The sequence below is a fragment of the Lampetra fluviatilis genome, chromosome 38 (assembly GCF_964198595.1).
Source record: "Lampetra fluviatilis chromosome 38, kcLamFluv1.1, whole genome shotgun sequence".
Classification (NCBI taxonomy): domain Eukaryota; kingdom Metazoa; phylum Chordata; class Hyperoartia; order Petromyzontiformes; family Petromyzontidae; genus Lampetra; species Lampetra fluviatilis.
Window position 1 is genome coordinate 6,674,540 of NC_136312.1, and position 15,895 is coordinate 6,690,434.

Genomic DNA, 15,895 nt, shown 5'->3' on the forward strand with positions numbered 1-15,895 from the left:
CACTCGCCACGATGGTTTTGTCGCCTTGTCCGCAGACAGAAGTCGGCTCCGCCAGATCTGGGAGCGCACAGTTGGCGCTGACCGCTGCCGCCCACGTGCGTGTACGACGTGATGAATATGTAAAGGTGCACCGCTGCCAACACCGGAGGTTAATGGGCTCTCACAAGCAGGCAAAGGGGGACGCGCGCACGGCCGTCAATTTAAAATCGACGGGAACGCGTTCGCCGTTTTGATTTAATGGCACAGATGGGTCTTGTTTTTTTTGCTGCGGTGGAGGATCGAAAGGGAACGTCCGCACAAGTGTTAAACTCCGAAGGGCTAGTATAAATATATATGTTAAATTAGAGAGCACACTCCATTCCAGACGATCAGCGGCGGAGCAGTAAGTGAAACGCAACCTCTGTTCATAAACTTCGCGCGAGAGGGCAAGGGAGAACGCCGGGGCAGCATGAGACGGAACGTGGTCGTTCGGTGGCGACGTATTTTAAGTCTTCTTGGTTCTTTCGGTAAAGTCATGTAGAAGGGAAGTAATAAAATAATAAAAAATAAAAATAAAACATAATAAAATAATTCTCACGATGTTTCGGCCACAACGCAAGGACGGCTGCTTGCGTTGTGGCCGAAACGTCGTGAGAATTATTTTATTATGTTTTTTTTTTATTATATTACTTCCCTTCTACGTGACTTTACCGAAAGAACCAAGAAGATGAATCCCTGCAGTCACGAAAGCTTTAAATCGAAGTATTTTACGTCAGCGCCTGCCACTGCCACTACTCAACGGGGCCAAGAGAACGCAACGCACCGCAACACGGTGTTCGGGGCGCGCACAGCACATTCCCCAAATTAAACAAAAACTCTGCGCGGCCAACGGACTTTAAGAGCCTCCCGCGTCACCTTTGCGAGGCCCCGATCCCCCCCGCCACCCCCCCCCCGCCTCCGTGCGTGTGTGTCGTGCCAAGCGCTGAGAGTCGTCATCTCACAGCCCGTGCTTATGTCCAGCAGAGGGCTCTCCCCATCCATTTCTCGAGCCCACAATCGACTGCACGTATGTTGAACCACTTTCACACCATGCGAAGCCAACCGTGCTAATCGGAGGTGTGCGGGCGGGGGGGGATGGACAACAAACTAAACGCACAAAGCAGTTCTAAAAAAGACGAGTTTTCATTCTAGATTGAAAAGTGCATAGCTCCCAGCGGCCTCCTAATTATCGGGAAGAGAGCGTTCCAGACGGCCGCAGAAGCGCATCTGAAAGAGTGGCGACGCGGCGACCGTCTTTGTTCGATGGCTTAAGCCAAAAGCCGCTACTGCTGCTGCTGCTGTTGCTGCTGCTGCTGCTGCTGTTGCTGCTGCTGCTGTTGCTGCTGCTGCGAGGATGATGACCGGGGCTCGCGTGATAACGGAATATGCTCTTTGACGAAATCCTCAAGGCATTGGTGGTTGACTTGTGGCCAAGGACTTTGTCACGAGCGTGACCTCATATCGCCTTTCGCTTCAGTGCAGTCAAAGTGTAAGTAAAAAAAAAGGCTAAATGATTACCTGCTCAATCGAATGAGCAGTGAGGCGGTGCTCATCTCAATTCCGGCAGTGGACATTCCACGATCCCATGGCAGGGGACGAGACCGTCCATAAGATAGTCGCCGCTGTTGACTTTCCCACAAGGGGGTACTTGTTTTATAGACCCCAGAGGGATGATGAGGGTAAGTCAACCCTCGACCAGGAGTTGAACTCGTATCCTTCCAATTGCGGGCTAATCGCTCGCCCGCTGAGCCGCCTGGCTCACATGCGCGATGTGCTGTAACATTAGCACATCCACACACTTGTCTTTGTATTCTGTGTATATAAATAAATATATAAACTCATAATGAAAGGTTTTTGGGTTAGATCGCGTCAGTATAAATGTGTCGTAACCCTCATCCTGCCGACGCAGCCAATTAGTAAGGGATTTACTCAAATTGTAAATGTGGATTTTGTTTAAGTGACAAATCCCTCACTAATTGGCTGTGTCGGGTGGTGGAGGGTCACGACACAACATTTATACCCACGCAATCTAACCCAAAAACCTTTACTATGAATAACATTGACCGCGAAAGCCCGCTACGTGATGAACAAATATAGAAACATACTCTTAGTTTTTCGCTAAAGTCACGTAGGTAAAAAAATGAAATTAAAATTTATGAAAATAAAATAAAAAATCACGACGTTTCGGAGGCAACACAAGTCTCCGTCACCAGGTGGGACCGTCACAGCCAGATTTGCTGTATCACTTGATACAGCAAATCACTTGATACAGCAAATCTGGCTGTGACAGTCCCACCTGATGACGGAGACTTGTGTTGCCTCCGAAACGTCGTGATTTTTTATTTTATTTTTATAAATTTTAATTTCATTTTTTTACCTACGTGACTTTACCGAAAAACTAAGAGCATGAATCCTTGCAGTCACGACAGCTTCAAATCTAGAAATATAGAACCGTCGTTTCTCAATCAACTTGGTCCCCCGTGGTCCAGTCGCCAACAGACGATGTTGCACTTAGTCAGCCAGAGGAAGACGGCACATCGCGGATGTGTAGCGAGCCAGAGACTGCCATGGCTGAAGGGCCGGATAAAGTAAGGATGGATGTGGCCATGGTGGGGGGAGGGGGGGGGGTGGAGGGATGACATTTAGTAGTGGATCCACTCCTTAAACGGGCCAAAAGTAAGTGCTGGCTTACACTGGCCGTCAGTCGACCTCTGACCCACGGAGAAAACACCGATGTAAAACAATTTTATTTTTATTTCACCAAGTAAGGCCCCCACTGGCGTTATATAGATCTTGTTTTCAGAAGCGACCTGGCCACGTATGGTAGCTGAACGAGGTGGTTCCCACATTTATTGCAGCCAAATACTCTGAGCGCACGTTGATTCGAAATGCGAATGGAAAAAAATGGGGAGAAACAGGAGTGAGAAAATCCACGCGACCACGGGGAGAACGTGCAAACTCCAAATACAGTAAAACCTTGGATTGCGAGCATAATTCGTTCGGGAAACGTGTTTGTAATCCAAAGCACTCGTATATCAAAGCACTCCTGTATCAGTTGTGATCACGTGACGCTCGGCAGACAAAGCGTATACACGTGCTACTCGTATTGCAAGGCCTCGCTCGTTTATCAAATTAATATTTACTTAAAAAATTTGCTCGTCTTGCAAAACACTCGCAGACCAAGTTTACTCGCAATCCAAGCTTTTACTGCATACAGGCGTCAGGGTCGGGATTGAACCCACAACCTCCTGCATGCCAGGCCAGGGAGTTAACATCTTGCCACCGGCGTACGGATGAGCGCACTATCGGGGTGAGATCACGAGACGGAGAATCCATTTGGAACTCTTGCGGGGAAGCGTGCGGCATCACAGAGCTAAGTCTGAAATCCCATCTCACAGAGCAGGAAAGGGCAGCACTCTCCCCATTTCCTCGACCACTTCACGGCAATATATTAACGTCTCCGAGTGGCAATTTAGCCAATGACATTAAGTGCTAATGAAATTAAATATGATCGGCAATCGTTGGTGACCGGCCCGAGACCAACAACTAAGGGCCAGTGGCCCGCGCGCCTTGCAATGAAAAACGCCGCCGTAGCGATTTGGGAGGAATTTTTCGATGTAAAGCTTTCGTGACTGCAGGGATTCATCTTCTTGGTTCTTTCGGTAAAGTCACGTAGAAGGGAAATAATAAAATAATACAAATATCAAACAATAAAATTCTCACGACGTTTCGACTGCAACACACAAGCAATCGTCATCAGGTGTGACTTTACCGAAAGAACCAAGAATATATATTTCGATTTAAAGCTTTCGTGACTGCAGGGATTCATCTTCTTGGTTCTTTCGGTAAAGTCACGTAGAAGGGAAGTAATAAACTAATACAAATTAAACATAATAAAATAATTCTCACGACGTTTCGTTGTGGCCAAAACGTCGTGAGAATTATTTTATTATGTTTTATTTGTATTATTGTATTACTTCCCTTCTACGTGACTTTACCGAAAGAACCAAGAAGATGATTTGGGAAGAGTTAAGACGGAGCCAAGATTTGACAAGTTTACACAATCGCCACTGGGAAACAATCTGGAAGAGGGCCTCGTATGGCAGTGACGTTATTACCTTTCCCGCGATTAAACAAACCCGCCCCCCAATCCCCCACTTACTTTATTTGTGAAGGCACCCACTGGCGAGGCACGCGTGAGAAAAAGTTACTTTGGTTACGTTTGGACGATTAATTTTAAAAACCACTTTATTTCTTATTGAGTTCACGCGTGCCCGTGACCGCATGATTGCAAATATATATTCTTTTATATTTCAACAAAAATCTATTTTCATTTCATGCAATCGACTTGTATGGATAACCGCGGGCTGGGGAGGGGAGAGGGGGCAGCACGGTGGGGGGGGGGGGTGGAAACGCTCAACAGAGCCGCAAATAAACGTCAAGCGACGTCGAATCCGCGGTGATTTCGTAACTGCGGTGCGGCACGAGCAGTGGATTAAACGCGGCCATTCAATTCATTTCAGCTTAATTCAAATTAAATTGTGCCGCTTTAAAGCGACGATTAAATCACGAGAGGGCCCGACTAGCCGCGAAAAAAAAAAAGAAGAAACTGGAGCAAAAAAAAACATCGGAAGCCCACGGCGGCTATCCGCGATGCGCACAATGGGGCAGGGAAAATAATGGAGATCCAAAAGCCTCGATCCCTCCTGAGGTTTACACGCGACGCGGACGTTCTAACACACTACCTTTCCCTCTCCACTCGATAGCGGAACGCCCCTTCGGTCGATATAGACTGGGGGGGGGGGGGGTGAGGAGGGGGGGTGAGAGATCTACCACTCGTGGAACAGCTATAAATATCTAGAAAACCGCGCGCGTGTTATCGCCGCGAAAAGAGAACGTCCGTGGACGGAGGCCGTGGTGTGGGAGAATTGCAATCATAAATACAACCCTAACCCCACCACCACCCCCCCACCACCCGGCCACCCCCCCCCCCTCCTCCAAACGTGCGACTTGGCGGAACGCTTCAAGTTGCCCACGTGTTTTCGCCACGCGCGTGGATTTGCGCGCGTTGATTTGTGCGCCGTGCTGGCCTTCACAGGTGCTCGCTAAAAACACTTGCCAAAAGTCTGTTCAAGGCTATACGGGAGATCTTTGCCTTTCTGTGTGTAATGCTGGCCCTGCTGCTGTTGTTGTTGTTGTTGTTTTCGGGCTCCTTTTATATGCAACTTGAATAAAACAAATAATGTTAGATATTGCTGAGACCCAGGTGCCCTTTCCATGTGTCCTGCCTCCAAGGGAGTTACCCATATGAAAAGCTGCATCTGCGTGTGTACATAGGTGTGTGTGTGTGTGTGTACATATGCGTGTGTCATCTCAGTCAGTCGACCCGTGGTACCTGGGTCTGCCCCGTGACCTCCTGCCAGCGGGCGTTCGACACTTCACGTGGCCTCAAGGTGCACGTGGCCTGACACAAGCGTCGTGGTGACGTCACCGCCACTTAGTAGCGAATGGCGGTTGTTGTTGTTGTGTGTGTGTGTGTACATATGAGTGTGTAAATAGGTGTGTGTGTGTACATATGCGTGTGTAAATAGGTGTGCTTGTGTGTCTGTAAACGCACTGCGCTGTGAACTCGGTAACCTCATTTCCATTCCAGGGCCATGACTGACACCTGAGGTGAGTGATACGTCAACCGGTTCTGGGCCCCGCCTAGCCTGCAATGAGCACCTGGCGCATTGTGCGAATATCGGCACGAGAAAGACAAAGGCGGCCGGGCGTGGTACGGGTACCCGTTTTCGACCCTGGTGCGGCCGGGTACGGGTACGGGTAAGGAATCAACACCCGTCTGCGACCTCTGCCACTGTCTAAAATGTTTTTGTCTTCATAACAGAGAAGTGGGAGATTTCCGACACACGTCCAGTGGCACACCGAGCGATACGCTTCGTAACGCGGCTACCCCCAGGCTGTCCAAACACGCAGCCAATCTCCGCTGGCTGGTCAACGAGCGTAGCGGCGGCGACGGAGCTGCTCTTGCAGAAGAGCAGCCGCGTGGTCGAAGACGAAGCGATGACGACGGCAGCGACGCAACCAGGACCCAGACCCCACGCTAACAGCCCCGAACCAGAGGGTCGGGTGCTCCGTATATGTGCCTGGCGCGGCCAAGCTCCACCTCTGGCCACGCCTCCTTTCCAGAACATTCGGGTTGGTTCCCGGAGCTTCTCGACTGACACCGCCCTTGAGCTTTACCCCAGACACGCCCCTTCATAATGAGGCATTGTGTGATGCGGCTATAACCGTAATTACCCTTACAGGCCGGCAGGTGTCACCCTGTCATTACAATAGTAATAATAATCCTCAACAAACGTCCGAGACTCGTGTGCGTTTTTTTCAATTTACCGTCCGGTATTCGAACGTTTGTCCGAAATCGCTTTGTCCACATTTTTTTCTTTAGACGGCACCGAATCCGCGAGGTCATTGACCCCGCTTGCTGTACAAAGTTCAAAGTTAATTTATTAGGTATAGCCCTGTGAGCCATTCGGCTCTTGAATCGGGTGCAACCGCAACAAACAAAAAACAAAAACATGAACAAGAAAACATCTTTAAGTGACTATGTGCAAACAGAAAATCCAAGAAAAGACAGCAAAATATTGCAGAAAAAATCACAGTACACCAACCCTGTGTGCAAATATCCCAGTGGGACTGCCTCCTACCGGGGGGGGAGGGGCGGGTGAGTGTGGGAGCAGGGGAGATGGGGAGAGGGAGGATATCGGCTCGCTACCCGCGCGAGCCTCAGTGCAGTCCGCCGTCCCGTATATATTACGACGGGTGAGATGGTACGCGGGCGGGGGGGGCTGGGTGAAGAAGCCAACGCTGCGCCGTCGCGACGCACGAGCCAACGGGAGGACTCCATCGCCGCCTTGCGCCGCGACTCGTCGTAAGCGAGGGAGGGAGGACGCGCAGATCGGCGGGGGGGGGGGGGGGCACGCCGGTGTACAGCCGTAACCCTTGTGGGCAGGTACCACCCATGGGACCCAAACTTTCGGGGGGGCCCTGCAGCCATTGTTTACCAACACTGACCGATGGCGCTGTAAATGTAAGGTCCCGTCAAGTGTCAAGTGTTAAGTGGGCGATAAGAGTGTTTGAACAAGCGGGGTCATTTGTGCTCCTGTGATGGGACATCCCCCACGCCCACCCCACCCCCCAACGTCCCCCCCGCCCTTCACCGCATCCCCCGCCCCCGCACTCAGGCGAGTTTTTATTTGCTATTAGCGAGCTTCAAGAAGAATGATCATTAATCTGGTTCGGGGGCGGCGAATTTGATTCATTGATCGCGTTGAATTTAAGCAGCCGGTGATGATTAATCCCGGCGGGGCCGACTTCGAGGATTATTCACGACGGCCGGCTTGGCTGCGCCGCGACCTTTAACTCCGCGACGGCGACCGCGCGGGCGGTTGCGCACAAATCAACACCCCCCCCCCCCCCCCCCCCTGATTTATGTGGCGAGAGTGAGCTGCTGCACTGCGCGTCGTCACAGCTGAAGGGGGGGGGGGCCGCGCGGGCTTCGGAGCGTTTAATTTGAAAAAAATAACCTCGCCACCGCCGCCGAGGGATGAGAAACTTTCGGAAAAACGCGGCGGAGAGACAGAGAGAGAGCGAGCGAGCCGAGATAATTGCCGGCACTTGGACTCGCATTGCCGCGCCCCCCGCCGCCGTAGTCAGTCCGCGCGGCGTCGCTGTTCGTCGCGGCGTTTTCAAGCATCGAGCCACGCTACCGCCCCCCTTCCCCACCCTCGTATGTTTTAGATCCTTGAACGGGAATGTCTGATGTTCATAATAACGAAGAGTCCAGTGGTCAGCGAGACCGACGGGGGTAAAATCATTAATAGCCGTATTTTTCAAGCCACTGCAGGACGGTGTTAACACCCTCGCCTGGTATGCAGGAGGTCGTGGATTCGATCCCGACCCTGACACCTACTGTATATTTGTAGTTTGCACGACTCTCTTTGCCCGTGGCCGCGTGGGTTTCTCTCAGGGTCCTCCGGTTTTTTTCCTCCACATTTAGAAACACGCGTTTACCATATTGGCTGCTGTAAATTCTACGCGATAAGCCACTTCTTTGAGCTACTTGTGGCCAGGTCGCTTCTGAAAAAGAACTACATAGCTCAATGGGCCTCACCTGGTAAAATAAAAACTGTTTACAGTTGAGATAAGACAGTGGGATCTCGATGCATGTCAGCGCATCTTTAAGACTCCCTATGTAAGCCTACGTTAGGCCAAGCTGTTTTTACGTACCTTCTTAACCTAGATCTCCCTTGAAAAGGTGACTTCTGGTCTCAATCGGTTATTGCACAGCCACCAACCCCCCCCCCCCCCCCCCCTTTGCCAAATCCACTGCTCAACGAGTACCTCCCCAACTAATAAGTTGGTCCATGGGGGACCAGCGTGGCATCGAATGAATGGCAGTAGAACAATGAAATAACAATGGCAGTAGAACAATGAAATAACAATGGCAGTAGAACAATGAAATAACAATGGCAGTAGACCAATGAAAGAACACCATGGCAGTAGAACAATTTATTTTTCATCACTGCCCTCTGCCACCCATCCAGCAGCAGCCGAAGGTGGTCACTCACGCACACACCATCCGGACTCGACGCTGCTCACCTTCCGAGAACTCACGACAGTGGTTGCATTCCAGGTGATTTGATCAAAAGGCGTCAGCGTAAACACAACGTTGTTTGCTGGGTAAAACAACGGTACACTTGGATTCTGGAATAACGTGGATTCATCCCCAGTAGTTATTTTGGCCCCCACGCTCACCTCCGCTCACTCTCACGCGACAGTGGGCTTTGCAGGGCGTGAGCGAGTGGGCGGGCAGGTGAGATCCCGAGTGAGTTCGCGAGTGTGTGGGCGGATGCGTGGATTGATGGGCAGATGAACAGATGGAGGGGGAGATAGACGGGCAGGCAAATAGTCGGATGGATGGATACACGGAATGACAGAGGCATAGACAGAGAGACGACTGGGCAAGTGAAGCATGGACAGAGGGAAGAACAGATCAACAGTTACACGGATTGACAGACGAATGGATGGCCGCACAGCCAGATGATGAGATGGATAGACGGATGAATGCATGACAGAGACACAAAACAGACAGATGGACAGATGAATGAACGGACGGACGGATAGATGGATGAAGAAACAGATACACGGCACGGACAGACCTTTCTAGATTTTAAGTTTTCGTGACTGCAAGGATCCATACTCTTTGGTTCTTTCGGTAAAGTCACGTAGGTAAAAAAAATCAAAGTAAAAAAAAAGTAAAAAAATATATATATTTTTTTTACCTACGTGACTTTACCGAAAGAACCAAAGAGTACGGGCAGACCTGTGGCGTGATGCACATTTGGGACAGAGACGGACACAAAGGCCGACCGACCTATGGCCACGGCACCCGCGTCAGCAACCGCGAGCGCTCTGGCCCTCACCTTGACGGCTCGCTCGTCCAGCACACGGTGTTTGCTCTGCAGCTTGTAGCGAGGGCGCCGCACCTCGCCGCCCTCTCCCGCGCCGGTGAACACGGACACGTAGTCGTCGAGCCCCTCCGTCGACGGGTACTTGGCGCTGGAAAAGACCTGCGTGCGCCGCGCGCAAAGCACCTCCGATTAGCGCAGTACGGCGCGGAAGAAGTTCGGCAAACGTACGTGAACGTGTCACAGAGATACGTAGAGAGAGAACAAACATAGGCCTATGTATGTCTCTCTCTCTATGTATCTCTGTGATATCTGTCTGCTTATATGTCTGTCTATATGTCTCCTGTTCTGTGTTTGATCTCTCTCTAAAAATGTTGCATTCTCAGGAAGAACGTAATCAACCAGGTAGGGTGTTGACTGTTATGTTATCTGACTCTCTGTTGTATTACATTACATTTCTAAGTTTCTATTTAATTTATACCTGATGACGATTGCTTGTGTTGCAATCGAAACGGCGTATGCTAGTATTTAATTAAATTTATTATTTTATCTTTATACGTGACTTTACCGAAAGAACCAAAGAATAATTCCTGCAGTCACGAAAGCTCCAAATTAAGTTTGTACGTGCACGTGTTCAAGAGCCCCCCCCCCCTCCCCCGCCCCCGTTAATCGAACAAAGACTGTCGCCGTAATCGTCGCGGCGCTTTCAGATGTGCTTCTGCGGCCGCCTGGAATGGTCTGTTAAATTCAGATTGAAAACGCATCTGTTTAAAAATGCTTTTGGCGTTTAGTTCGTTGTCCTTTCCCCCCCGCACCTCCGATTAGCGCGGTTTGCTACGTACGGTGCGGAAGCAAGCTGAACATACGCACACGCGTAGCAGACGGGAAAGGGCGCGTCCCCCGTGAGACGTGCGTTCATGCAAAAAATCGCCAGGGCCTCAAGGTCTGTGTAGTGCGAGGGCCATCAGACAACGGGACATTTCTTGTGACTCTAGATTTGAAGCTTTCGTGACTGCAATGATTCATATCCTTAGGTTTTTTCGGTAAAGTCACGTAGGTAAAAACATTAAAAAGTAAAATAAAATAAAAATCACGACGTTCCGTCTTCAGGTGGTACCTGAAGACGGAAGCTTGTGTTGCCTCCGAAACGTCGTAATTTTTATTTTATTTTACTTTTTAATGTTTTTACCTACGTGACTTTACCGAAAAAAACCTAAGGATATTTCTTGTGACATTCGATTCCAATGAGATGTGGCGGCATCCTTCCTCTGCGATTTGTCCCGGCACTTCGATGCATGGCACCACTGGTTGCCATCTGCTATTTATCGGTTGAAAAACAAACACCTTTTGAACAATATGAAAATATTAGAATATGCATTCACGCTGCGTGCGTGTGCGTGCGTGTGCGTGTGTGTGCCAGTGGGGAGCGGTAGTGTAGCGGTTAGCGCGCTGCGCTACGAACCTGGCGACCCGGGTTCGATTCCCGCTCACGGCAAACACCAGTGACGATTATCTGAACCGGTCCTGGGCATCTCCTAGGTCGACTCGGCCTCAAATGAGTACCTGGTGCGGTGTGTAAACATCGCCGCTAGGGAGGCAAAGTCGGCCGGGCGTGGTGCTGGCCACCCACCCCCTCTTGTGCCGTTCAGGCCTTCATAGGTGCTCGCTAACAGCACTTGCCCCTACAGTCTGTTAAGGCTATACGGGGGATCTTTGTCTTTGTGTGTGCAAAGTGGAGCGGTGGAGCAGGGGTTAGCGCACCGCACCGCGAACCCGGCGAAACGAGTTCGATTCTCGCTAATGACCGATAACGGTGGCGAAAATCCGAACCGGTTCAAGGGCCTCGCCTAAGTTAACGAATACACCGCTTACAGCGTATTAACATCAGCACCGGGGAGACTAAGGCAGCTGGGTGAGGTGCTGGCCAAACAACCCCCTTGGTGCATCGCGCGGGCCTTAATAGGCGCTCGCTTAGGGGCAATTGCGCCAAGAGTCTGTTTAGAGGCGATATAGAGGGATCTTTGCGCGTGTAAAATCGCAGGAAACACACGTGGCCCCGCAAGCGCATTCCGGTAGAACGACTCTTCGGGGCAGTTATATTTAAGGGGGGGGGGGGGGGGGGCGGAAATAAAAATGAATCTCAGGTAAACAAAATCATTCACGTTGTGCAGTCACCGAACGCGCGGTGCTGAAAGCGCACATCAAATTTTCTCGGGACTGGTAATTCCCTACAAGAAGAACACCCCCGGGTTACAAAAACCAATATGATTCCCGCAATCGTACCTGGCCATTGCCGACCATTAAAGACTCATTTTGAGCACGCCGCTTCGGACATTGGTCTTGGGTCGGGCGCACGGGCGGGCGGGCGGGCATGTCAGCCGAATGCTCGCTGATGAAAGGTTGGCCAAAACGAGAATCCTTGATTAATCTCTTTCATACGGCGAGCGGCGGCTGCGTCACAACGGCAGGGAAATTGCACCCTCCGTCCGCGGGCGTGCGCACTGCCGCACGTGATAAACAACTTGCCCCCAGTCCCACACCTCCCCCCCCCCCCCGACGCGTACCCACGACCCCTGTTCGCCAGGACACAACGCCGGTCTCGTCAAAGGGGGTCGCAGACCTTGGCTGCGGCCAAAGTCCCGGCCGCGCTTGTCCTACACTGTTTGTTCAAGGGGATCCCACGATTCCAACCGCGCCCGGGCACCAATTACCGAACCGTGACCGTCACGACGAACTGCTAACAGCACGCAGCGTCGCTCCGTGTGTGACCTGGGGGGGGGGGGGGGGGGTGGGGGGAAGATGGGTGGGAGAAAACCTTTGGGCCGGGCGCTAATCGAAAAAGCCGGGAGGATCGGAGATGACGATCATCAACCTTCCCACCGTCAAACCGCCGTGACCCCAGTGAGGGTCCCCAAGCGTGGGGGGGGCAGGGCAGGGGGGGAACATTGCCAGCAGGATGAGCCGCTTTAATGTTGCTCACAGCCGCCCCCCCCGGCGTCACCGGCGGTTGATGCCGATGCGGCCGAGTCCCGTGCTCGGGGGCTTATCTCGATGAAGGCAAGTGGCAGCTGGGAGATGGGAACGGGGGGGGGGGAAATCTCAGGGAGGGCATTAAACGCACGGCCACGCCTGCCTTCCACCCCGTGGCCCGGCTGAAATTCCAAGCGCGGAAACGAACGCACGCACGCACGCACACGGAGGTTGCGCGGTTGCAATTTGGCGGAGCCAGCGCGGCTTTCGGCACTGGCGCTCCGCACCTGCGATTGGCACGGTCGGCTACGTACGGTGCGAGAGAAGTTCAACTGAGCTCAACAATTTTTTAAAATCCTTTATATTAAGTTCACTTGCTTGCTTGCGTGCTTGCGTGCTTGCTTGCTTGCTTACGACCGTGCAAATCTTTCGGTCGTTTTTTAACCCACTTCCCGTGATCCAATCGAGCTGACATTTTGCACACAGACTCGTTGTGCGTGACAATTAATTTTCGTGAAATTTTTTTCCAAAATTTTACTCTGTTTAGGGAAAAATAAATAAATATTTAATTGCCAATTGCTTTATGGTGGCAGACAATCATCTGACCCATAGGTGGCAGCCATCTCAACGCATATAAAGGATTTATAGTGAAAAACTTTGTTTTTACGGGTTAATTTTTTTATATTTTACCAGGTAAGGCCCACTGTGCTAGATATAGCTCTTTTTCAGAAGCGACCTGGCCACAAATGATAGCTCAACGAAGTGACCTATCATCACGCAGAAATTGAAAGCAGCCAAATAATTTAAACGTGTTTTCTAAAAATGGAGGGGAAAACCGGAGGACCTGGAGAAAAATCCACGCGACCACGGGTAGAACACGCAAACTCCAAACTTACAAATGTCAGGGTCGGGATTGAGGTAGTAAACATCATCTCACCACCGTGGCACATACACCGCCCCGGCTAACGGACAATCACGTAGATACGAAGTGCGCTGCACACAATACAATACAACGTGGATTTTTACATGGAGTCTAAATGCATAGACGGGATGCGTAGATGCCGTACCGTAACGGTGGGCGTGTTTACTTCGTAGACGGAGACAGAGAGAGAGAGAGAGGTCAGACATAGGCAGAAGATAACAGGGGGAGGGAGGTATTCGGCGAGGAAATTACACTCTCGTCGGAGCTTCCCGTGTGCCGACTACAGGTTGCGGCGGTGATTTTCTGACCAGAGGTCACTTCGGACGAAAGGAGATCATTTGGCAGCGAATCCAGCCGACCACGGAGAACGCGTCCCGGCACGGCGAGGCCGGCCGCGCGGCCATCAGAACGACGAGACGGAGTGTGCAACGGGGAGGCCATTACGCGCCGTGACCGAATATTAGCCCGTGGCGTTCGAATTTCAAACCGCGGGCTGGCTGTGCGCGGAAAAATGAAGCGAGGCGGGGGCAAAGACATTCCAATTATTGAACGCGGGAGGGCAGGGGGAGCTGCTTTGGCACCAAACAGATTCGCGCCCAGCAGCGGTGGCAGCGGCGGCAGCAGCGGCGTGTGCGCGTACGCTGCTGCTGCTGCCGCTGCCGTCTTTAGCAATGAGCATAAACCATCACGCGAACCCCGGTCATCCTCGCTGCGGCGGCTTTATGGTAGCCATCGAACAAAGACGGTCATCGCATCGCTCGCTTTCGGACGCGCCCCCGCGGCCGTCTGCAACGCTCTTCCTACCGATGTTAGGAAGCCACTGGAGCTAAGCGACTTTTAAATCTAGATTTCTTTACAACTGCTTTTTTGCGTTTAGTTTCATGTCCTTCCCCCACTGCACCTCCGACGAAGCACGGTTGGTTACACAGGGTGCGAAAGAAGTTTAACGGACGGTGCGACGGGACCGAAGGAACCCGTCGCACCGTCCAAAAATAACACCCCGACCCGCCGCCTGCTTGGCAAGGTCCAGTTAATAGTTACCGGCATCTCAGGGCACGGCGACACGATCCACAAGGTCGGGAAGAATTGTGGCTCTCAGTCGGGACCCATCGCGTTCATTTTTTGCGTGCCAACGCTGCGCGCAGGCCAAGCCAAAAACAAGGTCAGAGAGGGGCCACGGAGAGCATCGTATGAGAGGACGATTTGGACGCACTGGGTGTGCCACGTGGGGTGGCGGCGGGTTGATGACCTGAGAGTGAGAGCACCTTCTGTCGAGTCAGAACAAGGTGGCCTTGAGTTGTGCCGGGGAATTTACAAAGTGGCACGTCCCTTGTTGCTGCGGATACCGAGATGCATTACGGGATTATTATTTTTTGTTACGCATCCTCGGGTATTATACTGGTAGGAACCTCCTGGTTCCACCAGCCCACAGGGGATTATTGTGTCCGTCCGTCCGTCGTGCATCCAAAAATGGGTAGGGGTGGGGCTAGGTGGAGAGGGGAAGGGCTGGGTGGGGAGAGAGGGGCTGGGTGGGGAGGGGCTGGGTGGGGAGGGTGGGGCTGGGTGGGGAGGGGAGGGTGGGGAGGGGCTGGGTGGGGAGTTGTGCCGGGGAAGGGCTGGGTGGGGAGGGTGGGTTGCTCGGTCAATGGCCAGGGTCAACGGCGGCGTGGTGTATTCCGCAAAAATGCCCGACTGTGAGGGCGGGCACAAGCCGGCGTGAGTAGGTCAAACGTTGAGTTTTATAAGGGCACCACGGGGTGACCAGCCCCTCCCCACCCTGCCACATCTCTCCCACCCCCACCCAGCCCCACCCTCCCCACCCAGCCCCTCCCCACCCTCCCCACCCAGCCCCTCCACCCTCCCCACCCAGCCCCTCCCCCACCCTCCCCTCCCAGCCCCTCCCTGCGCGACGGACGGACGGACACAATAATCCCCTGTGGGCTGGTATAACCAGGAGGTTCCTACCAGTAAAAAAAGAACACACTTGAGAAACCCGTTTTAAATCGCAAATGGACTGCCAAGATTGTAAACCCAAGATCTCAGCAGTGTCGGCTCAACGTTCTGACCTCTGAGCCTGAGCATCTAGGCTGCTTATAAATGCCACACAGGAGGCCTCTGCCAAGCCCACACACGTGCATTCATCCGTGCGTATATATTTGGAGAGAAGGCCAGTTTCGCAACCCAAACCGTACACCCATGAATATGTAACCCGTTGAAATTGGCACCGACAGTGGCGATCAGAAGGGGCCCACAGGGACATCACATGCCTTGGAAATTCCAAACTGCACGACAATTAGGCTCCCAAGTGCAGGAGAAAGCGTCTATTAGAAAAAGAGCATCGTCTCAGGAGGGAGGGTGTTTGGGAGGATTCTGACCCAATTCTTCAGTCATACAACCCATGTGACCTCCCACAGCCCGGAATGTAAAAGAAGGTTCAACTGATACCCGGTGGCTATTATTCATTTAGTTATTCATTCACCATTTCGCTCAGGAGATCTCGGCCAAACCTTTTGCA

General features: G+C 52.0%; 1 protein-coding gene across 2 annotated transcripts in view; it reads right to left on the reverse strand.

Annotated features, from left to right (window-relative positions):
- Nucleotides 1-15,895, reverse strand: part of WASHC1 (WASH complex subunit 1) — a 110,229-nt gene that overhangs the window by 54,985 nt on the left and 39,349 nt on the right. For both annotated transcript variants that reach the window (XM_078874092.1, XM_078874091.1), the window contains one exon: nucleotides 9,504-9,650. In XM_078874092.1, the coding sequence (XP_078730218.1) occupies nucleotides 9,504-9,650 (147 nt within the window). The remainder of the gene's footprint in view (nucleotides 1-9,503; nucleotides 9,651-15,895) is intronic.